Source organism: Salvelinus fontinalis, chromosome 6, assembly GCF_029448725.1.
Source record: "Salvelinus fontinalis isolate EN_2023a chromosome 6, ASM2944872v1, whole genome shotgun sequence".
Classification (NCBI taxonomy): Eukaryota; Metazoa; Chordata; class Actinopteri; order Salmoniformes; family Salmonidae; genus Salvelinus; species Salvelinus fontinalis.
Genome location: NC_074670.1, coordinates 15117788 through 15133154, shown reverse-complemented (window position 1 = coordinate 15133154; position 15367 = coordinate 15117788). Strand labels below are relative to the sequence as shown.

At 55.6% G+C, this 15367-nt stretch overlaps 1 protein-coding gene across 2 annotated transcripts in view; it reads left to right on the top strand.

The window, feature by feature from the left end:
• Positions 1-15367, top strand: part of LOC129857117 (tripartite motif-containing protein 46-like) — a 34676-nt gene that overhangs the window by 7827 nt on the left and 11482 nt on the right. Inside the window, exons 4-11 of one of the 2 annotated variants that reach the window (XM_055925062.1) lie at positions 2435-2633; positions 4191-4337; positions 4447-4542; positions 5192-5445; positions 5627-5748; positions 5836-6168; positions 13111-13340; positions 13463-13530. In XM_055925062.1, the coding sequence (XP_055781037.1) occupies positions 2435-2633; positions 4191-4337; positions 4447-4542; positions 5192-5445; positions 5627-5748; positions 5836-6168; positions 13111-13340; positions 13463-13530 (1449 nt within the window). Of the gene's footprint in view, positions 1-2434; positions 2634-4190; positions 4338-4446; positions 4543-5191; positions 5446-5626; positions 5749-5835; positions 6169-6338; positions 11250-13110; positions 13341-13462; positions 13531-15367 lie in introns of those variants that run through there. The other variant, XM_055925061.1, reaches the window with a different exon arrangement.

Sequence of the window (15367 nt, the reverse complement as noted above, 5' to 3'; positions counted from 1 at the left end):
AGGACAGGACAGAACAGGACAGAACAGAACAGGACAGAACAGAACAGAGCAGAACAGAACAGGACAGAACAGAACAGGACAGAACAGAGCAGAACAGGACAGAACAGGACAGGACAGAACAGGAGAGAACAGGACAGAACAGAACAGGACATAACAGAGCAGAACAGAACAGAACAGGACAGAACAGAGCAGAACAGGACAGGACAGAATAGGTCAGAACAGAGCAGAACAGGACATAACAGAACAGAACAGGACAGGACAGAACAGAACAGGACAGAACAGGGCAGAACAGAACAGAGCAGAACAGAACAGGACAGAACAGGAAAGAACAGAGCAGAACAGGACAGAACAGAACAGAACAGAACAGGACAGAACAGGGCAGGACAGGACAGGACAGAATAGGACAGAACAGAGCAGAACAGGACAGAACAGGGCAGAACAGGAGAGAACAGAACAGGACAGAACAAAACAGAACAGAACAGGACAGGACAGGACAGAACAGAACAGGACAGGACAGAACAGGACAGAACAGAACAGGCCAGAACAGGACAGAACAGAACAGAGCAGAGCAGAACAGGACAGGACAGAACAGGACAGAACAGAACAGGCCAGAACAGGACAGAACAGAACAGAGCAGAACAGGACAGGACAGAACAGGACAGAACAGAACAGGACAGGACAGAATAAGACAGAACAGAACAGGACAGAACAGGACAGGACAGAACAGGACAGAACAGGACAGAACAGAACAAGACAGAACAGAACAGACCGTACAGTAGCACATTTAGCTCATTCTCCCCTTCCTAACTTTTGCCTAACCCACGTCCAGTCTCTCTCTCTCAATTCAATTAAATTAAATTCAATTCTTGGTGCTTTATTGGCATGGGAAACATGTGTTAACATTGCCAAAGCAAGTGAGGTAGATAATATACAAAAGTCAAATAAACAATAAAAATGAACAGTAAACATTACACATACAGAAGTTTCAAAACAATAAAGACATTACAAATGTCATATTAAATATATACAGTGTTGTAACAATGTACAAATGGTTAAAGCACACAAGTTAAAATAAATAAACATAAATATGGGTTGTATTTACAATGGTGTTTGTTCTTCACTGGTTGCCCTTTTCTGGTGGCAACAGGTCACAAATCTTGCTGCTGTGATGGCACACTGTGGAATTTCACCCAGTAGATATGGGAGTTTATAAAAATTGGATTTGTTTTTGAATTCTTTGTGGATCTGTGTAATCTGAGGGAAATATGTCTCTCTAATATGGTCATACATTGGGCAGGAGGTTAGGAAGTGCAGCTCAGTTTCCACCTCATTTTGTGGGCAGTGAGCACATAGCCTGTCTTCTCTTGAGAGCCATGTCTGCCTACGGCGGCCTTTCTCAATAGCAAGGCTATGCTCACTGAGTCTGTACATAGTCAAAGCTTTCCTTAAGTTTGGGTCAGTCACAGTGGTCAGGTATTCTGCCACTGTGTACTCTCTGTTTAGGGCCAAATAGCATTCTAGTTTGCTATGTTTTTTTGTTAATTCTTTCCAATGTGTCAAGTAATTATCTTTTTGTTTTCTCATGATTTGGTTGGGTCTAATTGTGCTGTTGTCCTGGGGCTCTGTGGGGTGTGTTTGTGTTTGTGAACAGAGCCCTAGGACCAGCTTGCTTAGGGGACTCTTCTCCAGGTTCATCTCTCTGTAGGTGATGGCTTTGTTATGGAAGGTTTGGGAATCGCTTCCTTTTAGGTGGTTGTAGAATTTAACGGCTCTTTTCTGGATTTTGATAATTAGTGGGTATCGGCCTAATTCTGCTCTGCATGCATTATTTGGTGTTCTACGTTGTACACGGAGGATATCTTTGCAGAATTCTGCATGCAGAGTCTCAATTTGGTGTTTGTCCCATTTTGTGAAATCTTGGTTGGTGAGCGGACCCCAGACCTCACAACCATAAAGGGCAATGGGCTCTATGACTGATTCAAGTATTTTTAGAAAGATCCTAATTGGTATGTTGAAATTTATGTTCCTTTTGATGGCATAGAATGCCCTTCTTGCCTTGTCTCTCAGATCGTTCACAGCTCTGTGGAAGCTACCTGTGGCGCTGATGTTTAGGCCGAGGTATGTATAGTTTTTTGTGTGCTCTAGGGCAACGGTGTCTAGATGGAATTTGTGGTCCTGGCGACTGGACCTTTTTTGGAACACCATTATTTTGGTCTTACTGAGATTTACTGTCAGGGCCCAGGTCTGACAGAATCTGTGCAGAAGATCTCTCTCTCTCTCTCTCTCTCTCCCTCTCTCTCTCTCTCTCTACACAGTGATCTTGGACAGTGACATCATTATGGCTTAATGTTGCTCTGTGTTCTCTCTATCTCCTCTTTTTGTATCAACCCCCACCCTCTCCACTGTTTCTCCCCCTCCTCCTGTCTGCCTCCAGGTACAGACACACAGTGAGCCTGGGCAGCGTGGCTATAATGTGTGGCTTCTGTAAGGTTCCTCAGTCCTTGGAGGCCACTAAGGGCTGTGCTGACTGCAGGTCCAACTTCTGCAACGAGTGTTTCAAGCTCTACCACCCCTGGGGAACGCTCCGCTCCCAGCACGAACACATACTGCCCACCAACAACTTCAGACCAAAGGTATGTGTGTGTTTTGTGTGTGTGTGTGTTTACGTAGTATTTGGGGGGTGTCCTGTATTTCCCTCTTCTCTGTATCTATCCATATCTCTATTACTTCGTTACCTGTTTCATCTACAGTACCTCTCTCTCTCTCTTTCTCTCTTCACCTGTTTCCTCTACAGTACCTCTCTCTCTCTCCTTCACCTATTTCCTCTACAGTCCCCCTCTCTCTCTCCTTCACCTATTTCCTCTACAGTCCCTCTCTCTCTCTCCATCACCTATTTCCTCTACAGTCCCCCTCTCTCTCTCCTTCACCTATTTCCTCTACAGTCCCTCTCTCTCTCTCCTTCACCTATTTCCTCTACAGTCCCCCTCTCTCTCTCCTTCACCTGTTTCCTCTACAGTCCATCTCTCTCCTTCACCTGTTCCTCTACAGTCCGCCCCTCTCTCTCCTTCACCTGTGTCCTGTACAGTACCTCTCTCTCTCTCTCTCTCTCTCTCTCTCTCTCTCTCTCTCTCTCTCTCTCTCTCTCTCTCTCTCTCTCTCTCTCTCTCTCTCTCTCTCTCTCTCTCTCTCTCTCTCTCTCTCTCCTTCACCTGTTTCCTCCACAGTACCTCTCTCTTTCTCTCCTTCACCTATTTCCTCTACAGTCCCTCTCTCTTTCTCTCCTTCACCTGTTTCCTCTACAGTACCTCTCTCTCTCTCCTTCACCTGTTTCCTCTACAGTACCTCTCTCTCTCTCCTTCACCTGTTTCCTCTACAGTACCTCTCTCTTTCTCTACTTCACCTGTTTCCTCTACAGTATCTCTCTCTCTTTCTCTCCTTCACCTGTTTCCTCTACAGTACCTCTCTCTCTCTCCTTCACCTGTTTCCTCTACAGTACCTCTCTCTCTCCTTCACCTGTTTCCTCTACAGTAACCTCTCTCCTTCATGTTTCCTCCACAGTGACTCTCTCTGAGTTTGGCTGGTGACCTCCTTTTCTTCCTCCTCCTTATATCTTCTTCCTCTCTCCTCCCTACCCACCCCTGTATCTACACCTCTACTGTACCTGTCTTCCTCCTCTCCGCTCCTGCCCTCTCCCCCTCCTCCGCTCTCCCCTCCTCCCCTCTCCTCTTCCCTCCTCTCCCCTCCTCTCCCCCTCCTCCCCTCCTCTCCGCTCCTGCCCTCTCCTTTCCCCTCCTCTCTCCTCCTCCTCTCTTCTCCTCTCCCCCTCCCCCCTCTTGCCCTCTCTCCTCTCCTCCTCTCCCCCTCCTCCCCTCTCTCCTCCTTTTTGCTCTCCCCCTCCCCTTCTCCTCTCCCCCTCCCCCCTCTTGCCCTCTCTCCTCTCCTCCTCTCCCCCTCCTCCCCTCTCTCCTCCTTTTTGCTCTCCCCCTCCCCCCTCTCCACTCCTCCCCTCCTCCGCTCCTCTCCGCTCCTGCCCTCTCCTTTCCCCTCCTCCCCCTCAACCCTCTCCCCCTCCTCCCCTCTCCTCTCCCCTCCTGCCCTCTCCTCTCTCCTCCTCCTCTCTCCTCCTCCTCTCCCCCACCTCCCCTCTTGCCCTCTCTCCTCTCCTCCTCTCCCCTGTTCTCCCCTATTAGGTCCTAACGTGTCTGGAGCATGAGCAGGAGAGGTTGTTGTGGTACTGTCGCTCCTGCCAGAGACTGCTGTGTCCTCTCTGTAAGCTCCGCAGAGTCCACCACGGCCACAAGGTGGCGCCCATCGCACAGGCCTGCCAGGCACTAAAGGTATCTGTCTGTCTGTCTGTCTGTCTGTCTGTCTGTCTGTCTGTCTGTTAACCCATGCAACTACATGTTTGCTTGCTGATATTGTCATCTGTCTCTCTTAACACCTAAGGACAAAATCACCAAGGAGATCAACTACATTCTGGCCAATCAGGACACAGTAAAGGCTCAGATAACTCAGCTGGAGAGTGCCATCACACATATGGAGGTAAACTCTCTCTCCATCCTTTCTCTCTCTTTCATCCAATCCACTACTTTCTTCCCTCTATCCTTCGATTGCCTCTTTCTCTCCAACACAGTATAACCTTCATGCTCTTCTTTCCCTCCCTCTACCCCCTCCCTTCTTCCCACCTCTCCCCCACCCTCTCCCTGTCTCTCTCCCTTTACCCCCTCCCTTCTTCCCACCTCTCCCACACCCTCTCCCTGTCTCTCTCCATTTACCCCCTCCCTTCTTCCCACCTCCCCCACACCCTCTCCCTGTCTCTCTCCATTTACCCCCTCCCTTCTTCCCACCTCCCCCACACCCTCTCCCTGTCTCTCTCCATTTACCCCCTCCCTTCTTCCCACCTCCCCCACACCCTCTCCCTGTCTCTCTCCATTTACCCCCTCCCTTCTTCCCACCTCCCCCACACCCTCTCCCTGTCTCTCTCCATTTACCCCCTCCCTTCTTCCCACCTCCCCCACACCCTCTCCCTGTCTCTCTCCATTTACCCCCTCCCTTCTTCCCACCTCCCCCACACCCTCTCCCTGTCTCTCTCCATTTACCCCCTCCCTTCTTCCCACCTCCCCCACACCCTCTCCCTGTCTCTCTCCATTTACCCCCTCCCTTAAACCCCCTCTCAACTCCCTCTCTCCAGTTGAACAGTGCGTTGGCGAGGGAGCAGTTGTCCCAGTCTGTGAGGGAGCTGGGGGCGTCTCTAGCTGAGCGACAGGGAGCGTTGACCCTGGCCCTGGAGGGGGCCCGGCTGAGAAGGGGGGAGGCCCTGTCGGCCCAGGTGTCTGAGAGGAGGGGTCTGCAGGAGGACGGCGGGTTAATGGCCTACACACAGGAGCTGCTCAAAGAGACCGACCAACCCTGCTTCGTACAGGCCGCACGAATCACCCACAACAGGTACGGGTGGTAGATGCAAGACACACATGCGCACACACACACCGTGGGTAAATAACAGGTGCAATATCAACGCTTAACGCTTACCAGCCCCGTCCCCCTCTTTCTCTCTCTTTTTCTGTCTCTGACTCTCTCTTTCTCTCTCTTTTTCTCTGTCTCTGACTCTCTCTTTCTCCCTCTCCAGGCTGGTGAAAGCGATAGAGAATCTGCAGTGTTTCTCTCTCTCGGCTGATCCCTCCTTCAGACACTTCCACATGGACGCCTCCAGAGAAGTGAAACTCATCAGCAACATGGAATACATAAGAGGTGCGTGTACGAGGTTAGATCTGAAAGCTAACTCATCCCATCCACCAATATAACCCCCTTTTCTTCTCTGCCTTGCCCCTGCTACAGCCCCATTGGCTCCTGTGATTGACACTCAGCGGACGCTGGCCTATGACCAGCTGTTCCTGTGCTGGCGACTCCCCCAGGACTCCGCCCCTGCCTGGCACTTCTCCGTTGAGTTCCAGCGGCGAATGGGATTGACCGAGGCAGGCTGGGGAGGAGAGGTCAGAAGTCCCAATGCTCCAGTGGCGTGGCAACGCCTGGAGGAGGTGGGCGGGACTAGTGCTGTGATTGACAGGCTGGAGATGGACAGTGTGTACGTGTTAAGGGTGAAAGGAAGCAATAAGGCGGGGTTTGGAGAGTACAGCGAAGAGGTTTACCTGCACACACCACCCGCACCAGGTGAGACACACACAGACACGTACGTACGCAATTCATGATACAATTATTGTTGGGGAATTGTTTAACAAAGTCAATACCTCTTTTGTCCCAATCCATCCCTTCACCTTCTCAATTCCCTCATCTTCTCATCTTCGCTCTGTATAACCCACTTCCTCTGTTCTGCAACCCAGCTCCACGCCCCGGCCCTCTCTCCATCCCTCATCCTCTCCACCCGTCCATCCTCTCCATCCCTCCATCCTCTCTCCATCCCCCATCCTCTTTACATCCCTCCATCCTCTCTCCATCCCTCCATCCTCTCTCCATCCCTCCATCCTCTCTCCATCCCTCCATCCTCTCTCCATCCCTCCATCCTCTCTCCATCCCTCCATCCTCTCTCCATCCCCCATCCTCTCCATCCCTCCATCCTCTCTCCATCCCTCCATCCTCTCTCCATCCCCCATCCTCTCCATCCCTCCATCCTCTCTCCATCCCTCCATCCTCTCTCCATCCCTCCATCCTCTCTCCATCCCTCCATCCTCTCTCCATCCCCCATCCTCTCCATCCCTCCATCCTCTTTACATCCCTCCATCCTCTTTACATCCCTCCATCCTCTCTCCATCCCCCATCCTATCTCCATCCCTCCATCCTTTCCATCCCTCCATCCTCTCTCCATCCTCTCCATCCCTCCATCCTCTCTCCATCCCCCATCCTCTCTCCATCCCCCATCCTATCTCCATCCCTCCATCCTTTCCATCCCTCCATCCTCTCTCCATCCTCTCCATCCCTCCATCCTCTCTCCATCCCCCATCCTCTCTCCATCCCTCCATCCTCTCTCCATCCCCCATCCTCTCTCCATCCCTCCATCCTCTTTACATCCCTCCATCCTCTCTCCATCCCTCCATCCTCTTTACATCCCTCCATCCTCTCTCCATCCCTCCATCCTCTCTCCATCCCTCCATCCTCTCTCCATCCCTCCATCCTCTCTCCATCCCTCCATCCTCTCCATCCCTCCATCCTCTCTCCATCCCCCATCCTCTCTCCATCCCTCCATCCTCTTTACATCCCTCCATCCTCTCTCCATCCCTCCATCCTCTTTACATCCCTCCATCCTCTCTCCATCCCCCATCCTCTCCATCCCTCCATCCTCTCTCCATCCTCTCCATCCCTCCATCCTCTCTCCATCCCCCATCCTCTCCATCCCTCCATCCTCTTTACATCCCTCCATCCTCTTTACATCCCTCCATCCTCTCTCCATCCCCCATCCTCTCTCCATCCCTCCATCCTTTCCATCCCTCCATCCTCTCTCCATCCTCTTTACATCCCTCCATCCTCTCTCCATCCCCCATCCTCTCCATCCCTCCATCCTCTCTCCATCCCCCATCCTCTCCATCCCTCCATCCTCTCTCCATCCCCCATCCTCTCCATCCCTCCATCCTCTCTCCATCCTCTCCATCCCTCCATCCTCTTTACATCCCTCCATCCTCTTTACATCCCTCCATCCTCTCTCCATCCCCCATCCTCTCTCCATCCCCCATCCTCTCTCCATCCCTCCATCCTCTCTCCATCCCTCCATCCTCTCTCCATCCCTCCATCCTCTCTCCATCCCTCCATCCTCTCTCCATCCCTCCATCCTCTTTACATCCCTCCATCCTCTCTCCATCCCTCCATCCTCTCTCCATCCCTCCATCCTCTCTCCATCCCTCCATCCTCTCTCCATCCCTCCATCCTCTCTCCATCCCTCCATCCTCTCTCCATCCCTCCATCCTCTCTCCATCCCCCATCCTCTCCATCCCTCCATCCTCTCTCCATCCCTCCATCCTCTCTCCATCCCTCCATCCTCTCTCCATCCCCATCCTCTCTCCATCCTCTCCATCCCTCCATCCTCTCTCCATCCCCCATCCTCTTTACATCCCTCCATCCTCTCTCCATCCCTCCATCCTCTCTCCATCCCTCCATCCTCTCTCCATCCCCCATCCTCTCTCCATCCCTCCATCCTCTCTCCATCCCCCATCCTCTCCATCCCTCCATCCTCTCTCCATCCCCCATCCTCTCCATCCCTCCATCCTCTTTACATCCCCCATCCTCTTTACATCCCTCCATCCTCTCTCCATCCCTCCATCCTCTCTCCATCCTCTCTCCATCCTCTCCATCCCTCCATCCTCTCTCCATCCCTCCATCCTCTCTCCATCCCCCATCCTCTTTACATCCCTCCATCCTCTCTCCATCCCCCATCCTCTCTCCATCCCTCCATCCTTTCCATCCCTCCATCCTCTCTCCATCCTCTCCATCCCTCCATCCTCTCTCCATCCCCCATCCTCTTTACATCCCTCCATCCTCTCTCCATCCCTCCATCCTCTCTCCATCCTCTCTCCATCCTCTCCATCCCTCCATCCTCTCTCCATCCCTCCATCCTCTCTCCATCCCTCCATCCTCTCTCCATCCCTCCATCCTCTCTCCATCCTCTCCATCCTCTCCATCCCTCCATCCTCTCTCCATCCTCTCCATCCCTCCATCCTCTCCATCCCTCCATCCTTTCCATCCCTCCATCCTCTCTCCATCCTCTCCATCCCTCCATCCTCTTTACATCCCTCCATCCTCTCCATCCCTCCATCCTCTCTCCATCCCCCATCCTCTTTACATCCCTCCATCCTCTCTCCATCCTCTCCATCCCTCCATCCTCTCTCCATCCCCCATCCTCTTTACATCCCTCCATCCTCTCTCCATCCCTCCATCCTCTCTCCATCCTCTCCATCCTCTCCATCCCTCCATCCTCTCTCCATCCCTCCATCCTCTCTCCATCCCCCATCCTCTCTCCATCCCTCCATCCTCTCTCCATCCTCTCCATCCTCTCCATCCCTCCATCCTCTCTCCATCCCTCCATCCTCTCTCCATCCTCTCCATCCTCTCCATCCCTCCATCCTCTCCATCCCTCCATCCTCTCTCCATCCCTCCATCCTCTCTCCATCCCCCATCCTCTCTCCATCCCCCATCCTATCTCCATCCCTCCATCCTTTCCATCCCTCCATCCTCTCTCCATCCCTCCATCCTCTCTCCATCCTCTCCATCCCTCCATCCTCTCTCCATCCCTCCATCCTCTCTCCATCCCTCCATCCTCTCTCCATTACTCCATCCTCTCTCCATCCCTCCATCCTCTCTCCATCCCTCCATCCTCTCTCCATCCCTCCATCCTCTCTCCATCCCCCCATCCTCTCTCTCTCCATCCCTCCATCCTCTCTCCATCCCTCCATCCTCTCTCCATCCCCCCATCCTCTCTCCATCCCTCCATCCTCTCTCCATCCCTCCATCCTCTCTCCATCCCCCCATCCTCTCTCCATCCCTTCATCCTCTCTCCATCCCTCCATCCTCTCTCCATCCCCCATCCTCTCTACATCCCTCCATCCTCTCTCCATCCCTTCATCCTCTCTCCATCCCTCCATCCTCTCTCCATCCCTCCATCCTCTCTACATCCCTCCATCCTCTCTCCATCCCTCCATCCTCTCTCCATCCCTCCATCCTCTCTCCATCACTCCATCCTCTCTCCATCCCTCCATCCTCTCTCCATCCCCCCATCCTTTTATCTCCCTATCTCTCCTTCCTCTCTTTCACCTTTGTACTTGATTCATCTCAGAAGAATCCTACCATCCCACTCTCTGTCCTTCTACTACCTCTCTCTCTCTCTTTATCGACATCTCTCCCTCTCTGTCCTCACACTGTCTATTCTGTATAAACACTCCCCCAGTCTCCTGTGTTATTAAGTGTTTATGTGGCTTACTAAAGGAGATTCATTTCTCAAAAACTGATCAGTGATCAGCAGTCGTACCTGTATTGGTCTAGTTTTCTCTCCCTCTTTAGACCTCTCTCTCTATCTCCTATTTCCTGCTCTCCTTGTTCCCTCTCTTTCCTATCCTCTCTTTCCTGGGGTGAATTTATTCCTCCAGAATACATCAGTTTCCTGTAGATGTAAGCAGCTCTGCTCCTCTGCTCCTCTCCTCTGCTCCTCCTAACCCTTCCCCTTCCTCCCCATCTCCTTCTCCCTCCTCTTCCTCTCACTGTCCCTCCTCTCCCTGATGCTATATCTAACCCTTCCCCTTCCTCTCCTCTCCTTCTCCCTCCTCTTCCTCTCACTGTCCCTCCTCTCCCTGATGCTATATCTAACCCTTCCCCTTCCTCCCCATCTCCTTCTCCCTCCTCTTCCTCTCACTGTTCCTCCTCTCCCTGATGCTATATCTAACCCTTCCCCTTCCTCCCCTCTCCTTCTCCCTCCTCTTCCTCTCACTGTACCTCCTCTCCCTGATGCTATATCTAACCCTTCCCCTTCCTCCCCCTCTCCTTCTCCCTCCTCTTCCTCTCACTGTCCCTCTTCTCCCTGATGCTATATCTAACCCTTCCCCTTCCCCTTCCTCCCCCTCTCTTTCTCCCTCCTCTTCCCCTACATCCTCTTCTCCCTCCTCTTCCCCTACCTCTCCTCTACATCCTCTTCCCCTATCTCTACATCCTCTTCTCCCTCCTCTTCCCCTACCTCTACATCCTCTTCTCCCCCTCTTCCCCTACCTCTCCTCTACATCCTCTTCCCCTACCTCTACATCCTCTTCTCCCTCCTCTTCCCCTACCTCTCCTCTACATCTTCTTCCCCTATCTCTACATCCTCTTCCCTCTCCTCTTCCCCTACCTCTCCTCTACATCCTCTTCCCCTACCTCTACATCCTCTTCTCCCTCCTCTTCCCCTACCTCTCCTCTACATCCTCTTCCCCTATCTCTACATCCTCTTCTCCCTCCTCTTCCCCTACCTCTCCTCTACATCCTCTTCCCCTATCTCTACATCCTCTTCTCCCTCCTCTTCCCCTACCTCTCCTCTACATCCTCTTCCCCTATCTCTACATCCTCTTCTCCCACCTCTTCCCCTACCTCTACATCCTCTTCTACCTCCTCTTCCCCTACCTCTCCTCTACATCCTCTTCCCTACCTCTACATCCTCTTCTCCCTCCTCCTCCTCTCACTGTCCCTCCTCCTCCCCATCTCCCTCTCCTCCCCATCTCCTCCTCCTCCCCCTCTTCCTCTCCTCCTCCCCCTCTCCTCCTCCTCCCCCTCTCCCTCTCCTCCTCCTCCCCCTCTCCCTCTCCTCCTCCCCCTCCCCCTCTCCTCCTCCTCCCCCTCTCCCTCTCCTCCTCCTCCTCCCCCTCTCCCTCTCCTCCTCCTCCCCCTCTCCCTCTCCTCCTCCTCCCCATCTCCCTCTCTTCCTCCTCCTCTCCTCCTCCTCCCCCTCTCCCTCTCCTCCTCCTCCCCCTCTCCCTCTCCTCCTCCTCCCCCTCTCCCTCTCCTCCTCCTCCCCATCTCCCTCTCTTCCTCCTCCTCTCCTCCTCCTCCCCCTCTCCCTCTCCTCCTCCCCATCTCCCTCTCCTCGTCCTCCTCTCCCCCTCCTCCCCCTCTCCCTCTCCTCCTCCCCCTCTCCCTCTCCTCCTCCTCCCCATCTCCCTCTCCTCCTCCTCTCCTCCTCCTCCCCCTCTCCCTCTCCTCCTCCCCATCTCCCTCTCCTCCTCCTCCCCCTCTCCCTCTCCTCCTCCTCCCCATCTCCCTCTCCCTCTCCTCCTCCTCTCCTCCTCCTCCACCTCTCCCTCTCCTCCTCACCATTTCCCTCTCCTCCTCCTCCTCTCCTCCCCCTCTCCCTCTCCTCCTCCCCCTCTCCCTCTCCTCCTCCTCCCCCTCTCCCTCTCCTCCTCCAAATCGCCTCCTCTCCTCCTCCTCCCCCTCTCCTCCTCCCCATCTCCCTCTCCTCCTCCACCCCCTCTCCCTCTCCTCCTCCCCATCTCCTCCTCTCCTCCTCCTCCCCCTCTCCCTCTCCTCCTCCCCATCTCCCTCTCCTCGTCCTCCTCTCCTCCTCCTCCCCCTCTCCCTCTCCTCCTCCCCCTCTCCCTCTCCTCCTCCTCCCCATCTCCCTCTCTTCCTCCTCCTCTCCTCCTCCTCCCCCTCTCCCTCTCCTCCTCCCCATCTCCCTCTCCTCGTCCTCCTCTCCCCCTCCTCCCCCTCTCCCTCTCCTCCTCCCCCTCTCCTCCTCCTCCCCATCTCCCTCTCCTCCTCCTCTCCTCCTCCTCCCCCTCTCCCTCTCCTCCTCCCCATCTCCCTCTCCTCCTCCTCCCCCTCTCCCTCTCCTCCTCCTCCCCATCTCCCTCTCCTCCTCCTCTCCTCCTCCTCCACCTCTCCCTCTCCTCCTCCCCATTTCCCTCTCCTCCTCCTCCTCTCCTCCCCCTCTCCCTCTCCTCCTCCCCCTCTCCCTCTCCTCCTCCTCCCCCTCTCCCTCTCCTCCTCCAAATCGCCTCCTCTCCTCCTCCTCCCCCTCTCCTCCTCCCCATCTCCCTCTCCTCCTCCACCCCCTCTCCCTCTCCTCCTCCCCATCTCCTCCTCTCCTCCTCCTCCCCCTCTCCCTCTCCTCCTCCCCCTCTCCCTCTCCTCCTCCTCCCCCTCTCCCTCTCCTCCTCCCCCTCTCCCTCTCCCCCTCCACCCCCTCTCCCTCTCCTCCTCCCCATCTCCTCCTCTCCTCCTCCTCCCCCTCTCCTCCTCCCCATCTCCCTCTCCTCCTCCTCCCCCTCTCCCTCTCCTCCTCCCCCTCTCCTTTTCCTTTTCCTCCTCCCCCTCTTCCTCTCCTCCTCCGCCTTCTCTCCCTCTCCTCCCCATCTTCCTCTCCCTCTCCCTCTCCTCCCCCTCCCCCTCTCCTCCTCCTCCCCCTCTCCTCCCCCTCTCCCTCTCCTCCTCCCCCCTCTCCCTCTCCTCCTCCTCCCCCTCTCCCCCTCCTCCCCATCTCCTCCTCTCCTCCTCATCCCCCTCTCCCTCTCCTCCTCCTCCCCATCTCCCTCTCCTCCTCCTCCCCCTCTCCCTCTCCTCCTCCTCCCCCTCTCCTCCTCCCCCTCTCCCTCTCCTCCTCCTCCTCCTCTCCCTCTCCTCCTCCTCCCCCTCTCCCTCCTCTGTCAGTGTTGTGTTTCTCTCTGGACTCTCGCTGGGGTTTGCATGCTGACCGACTGGCGCTGGGTAAAGGACAGACGTATGCCCGCAGCGTGCCTGGCCTCTCCCTTCTGCAGGCCGCCGACCGCTCCCTCACTTCCTGTCACCTGACCTCTGACCTCCTCATAGGCGACCTGGCCATCACCCAGGGAAGGCACTACTGGGCATGCTCGGTGGAGCCCGGCTCCTACCTGGTCAAGGTGAGAAAGAGAGATTGTGTGTGTGTGTGTGTGTGTGTGTGTGTGTGGTGTGTGTGTGTGTGTGTGTGTGTGTGTGTAATTTACTCAATCTAATTTGTCATTTTTCTCTCTGCGTTCCTCAGGTGGGAGTTGGACAGGAGGCCAAGCTCCAGGAGTGGTTCCACCTTCCCCAGGACATGACCAGCCCCCGGTGAGAGAGGAGAGAGGGAGGTAGAGGGAGGGATGGAGAGGGAGGGGGGACAGAGGGATGTAGAGGTAGGGGGGACAGAGGGATGTAGAGGTGGGGGGTAAGAGGGAGGTAGAGGTAGGGGGGACAGAGGGGGGTAGAGGTAGGATGGAGAGGGAGGGGGGACAGAGGGATGAGGGGATGGAGAGGGGGGGACAGAGGGAGGTAGAGGTAGGGTGGACAGAGGGAGGTGGAGGTAGGGATGGAGAGGGAGGGGGGACAGAGGGATGGAGAGGGAGGGGGGACAGAGGGGGGGGCAGAGGGATGTAGAGGTAGGATGGAGAGGGAGGGGGACAGAGGGATGTAGAGGTAGGATGGAGAGGGAGGGGGACAGAAGGATGTAGGATGGAGAGGGAGGGGGGACAGAGGGATGTAGAGGTAGAGGGGACAGAGGGATGTAGAGGTAGGGGGGACAGAAGGAGGAAGGATGGAGAGGGAGGGGGACAGAGGGATGTAGAGGTAGAGGGGACAGAGAGATGTTGAGGTAGGGATGTAGAGGGAGGGGGGACAGAGGGATGTAGAGGTAGGGGGGACAGAGGGAGGTAGAGGTAGGATGGAGATGGGGGACAGAGGTAGGATGGAGAGGGGGGACAGAAGGAGGTAGAGGGAGGGGGGACAGAGGGAGGTAGAGGTAGGATGGAGAGGGGGGACAGAGGGAGGTGGAGGGAGGGGGGACAGAGGGAGTTAGAGGTAGTGGGGACAGAGGGAGGTAGAGGGAGGGGGGACAGATGGAGTTAGAGGTAGGGGGGACAGATGGAGTTAGAGGGAGTTAGAGGTAGGGGGGACAGATGGAGTTAGAGGTAGGGGGGACAGATGGAGTTAGAGGTAGGGAGTTAGAGGGAGTTAGAGGTAGTGGGGACAGAGGGAGTTAGAGGTAGGGGGGGCAGAGGGAGTTAGAGGTAGGGGGGACAGAGGGAGTTAGAGGTAGGGGGGGCAGAGGGAGTTAGAGGTAGGGGGGCAGAGGGAGTTAGAGGTAGGGGGGGCAGAGGGAGTTAGAGGTAGGGGGGACAGAGGGAGTTAGAGGTAGGGGGGGCAGAGGGAGTTAGAGGTAGGGGGGCAGAGGGAGTTAGAGGTAGGGGGGACAGAGGGAGTTAGAGGTAGGGGGGGCAGAGGGAGTTAGAGGTAGTGGGGACAGAGGGAGGTAGAGGTAGGGGGGACAGAGGGAGTTAGAGGTAGGGGGGACAGAGGGAGTTAGAGGTAGGGGGGGCAGAGGGAGTTAGAGGTAGTGGGGACAGAGGGAGGTAGAGGTAGGGGGGGAAGAGGGAGTTAGAGGGAGGTAGAGGTAGGGGGGGCAGAGGGAGTTAGAGGTAGGGGGGGCAGAGGGAGTTAGAGGTAGGGGGGGGGCAGAGGGAGTTAGAGGTAGGGGGGGCAGAGGGAGTTAGAGGTAGGGGGGGCAGAGGGAGTTAGAGGTAGGGGGGGCAGAGGGAGGTAGAGGGATGGGGGGACAGAGGGAGTTAGAGGTAGGGGGGGCAGAGGGAGTTAGAGGTAGGGGGGGCAGAGGGAGTTAGAGGTAGGGGGGGCAGAGGGAGGTAGAGGTAGGGAGTTAGAGGTAGGGGGGGCAGAGGGAGGTAGAGGTAGGGAGTTAGAGGTAGAGGGGGCAGAGGGAGGTAGAGGTAGGGGGGGCAGAGGGAGGTAGAGGTAGGGAGTTAGAGGTAGGGGGGGCAGAGGGAGGTAGAGGTAGGGGGCAGTAAAGAAGTGGTTCCAATGACACTAAAACTAACTAAGTAAACTCAGTCTCCCCCCGTCCTCCCTCTTCCTCCCTCTTCTCCCTCCCCTCTCTCTCCCCTCCCCCTTCGCTCTC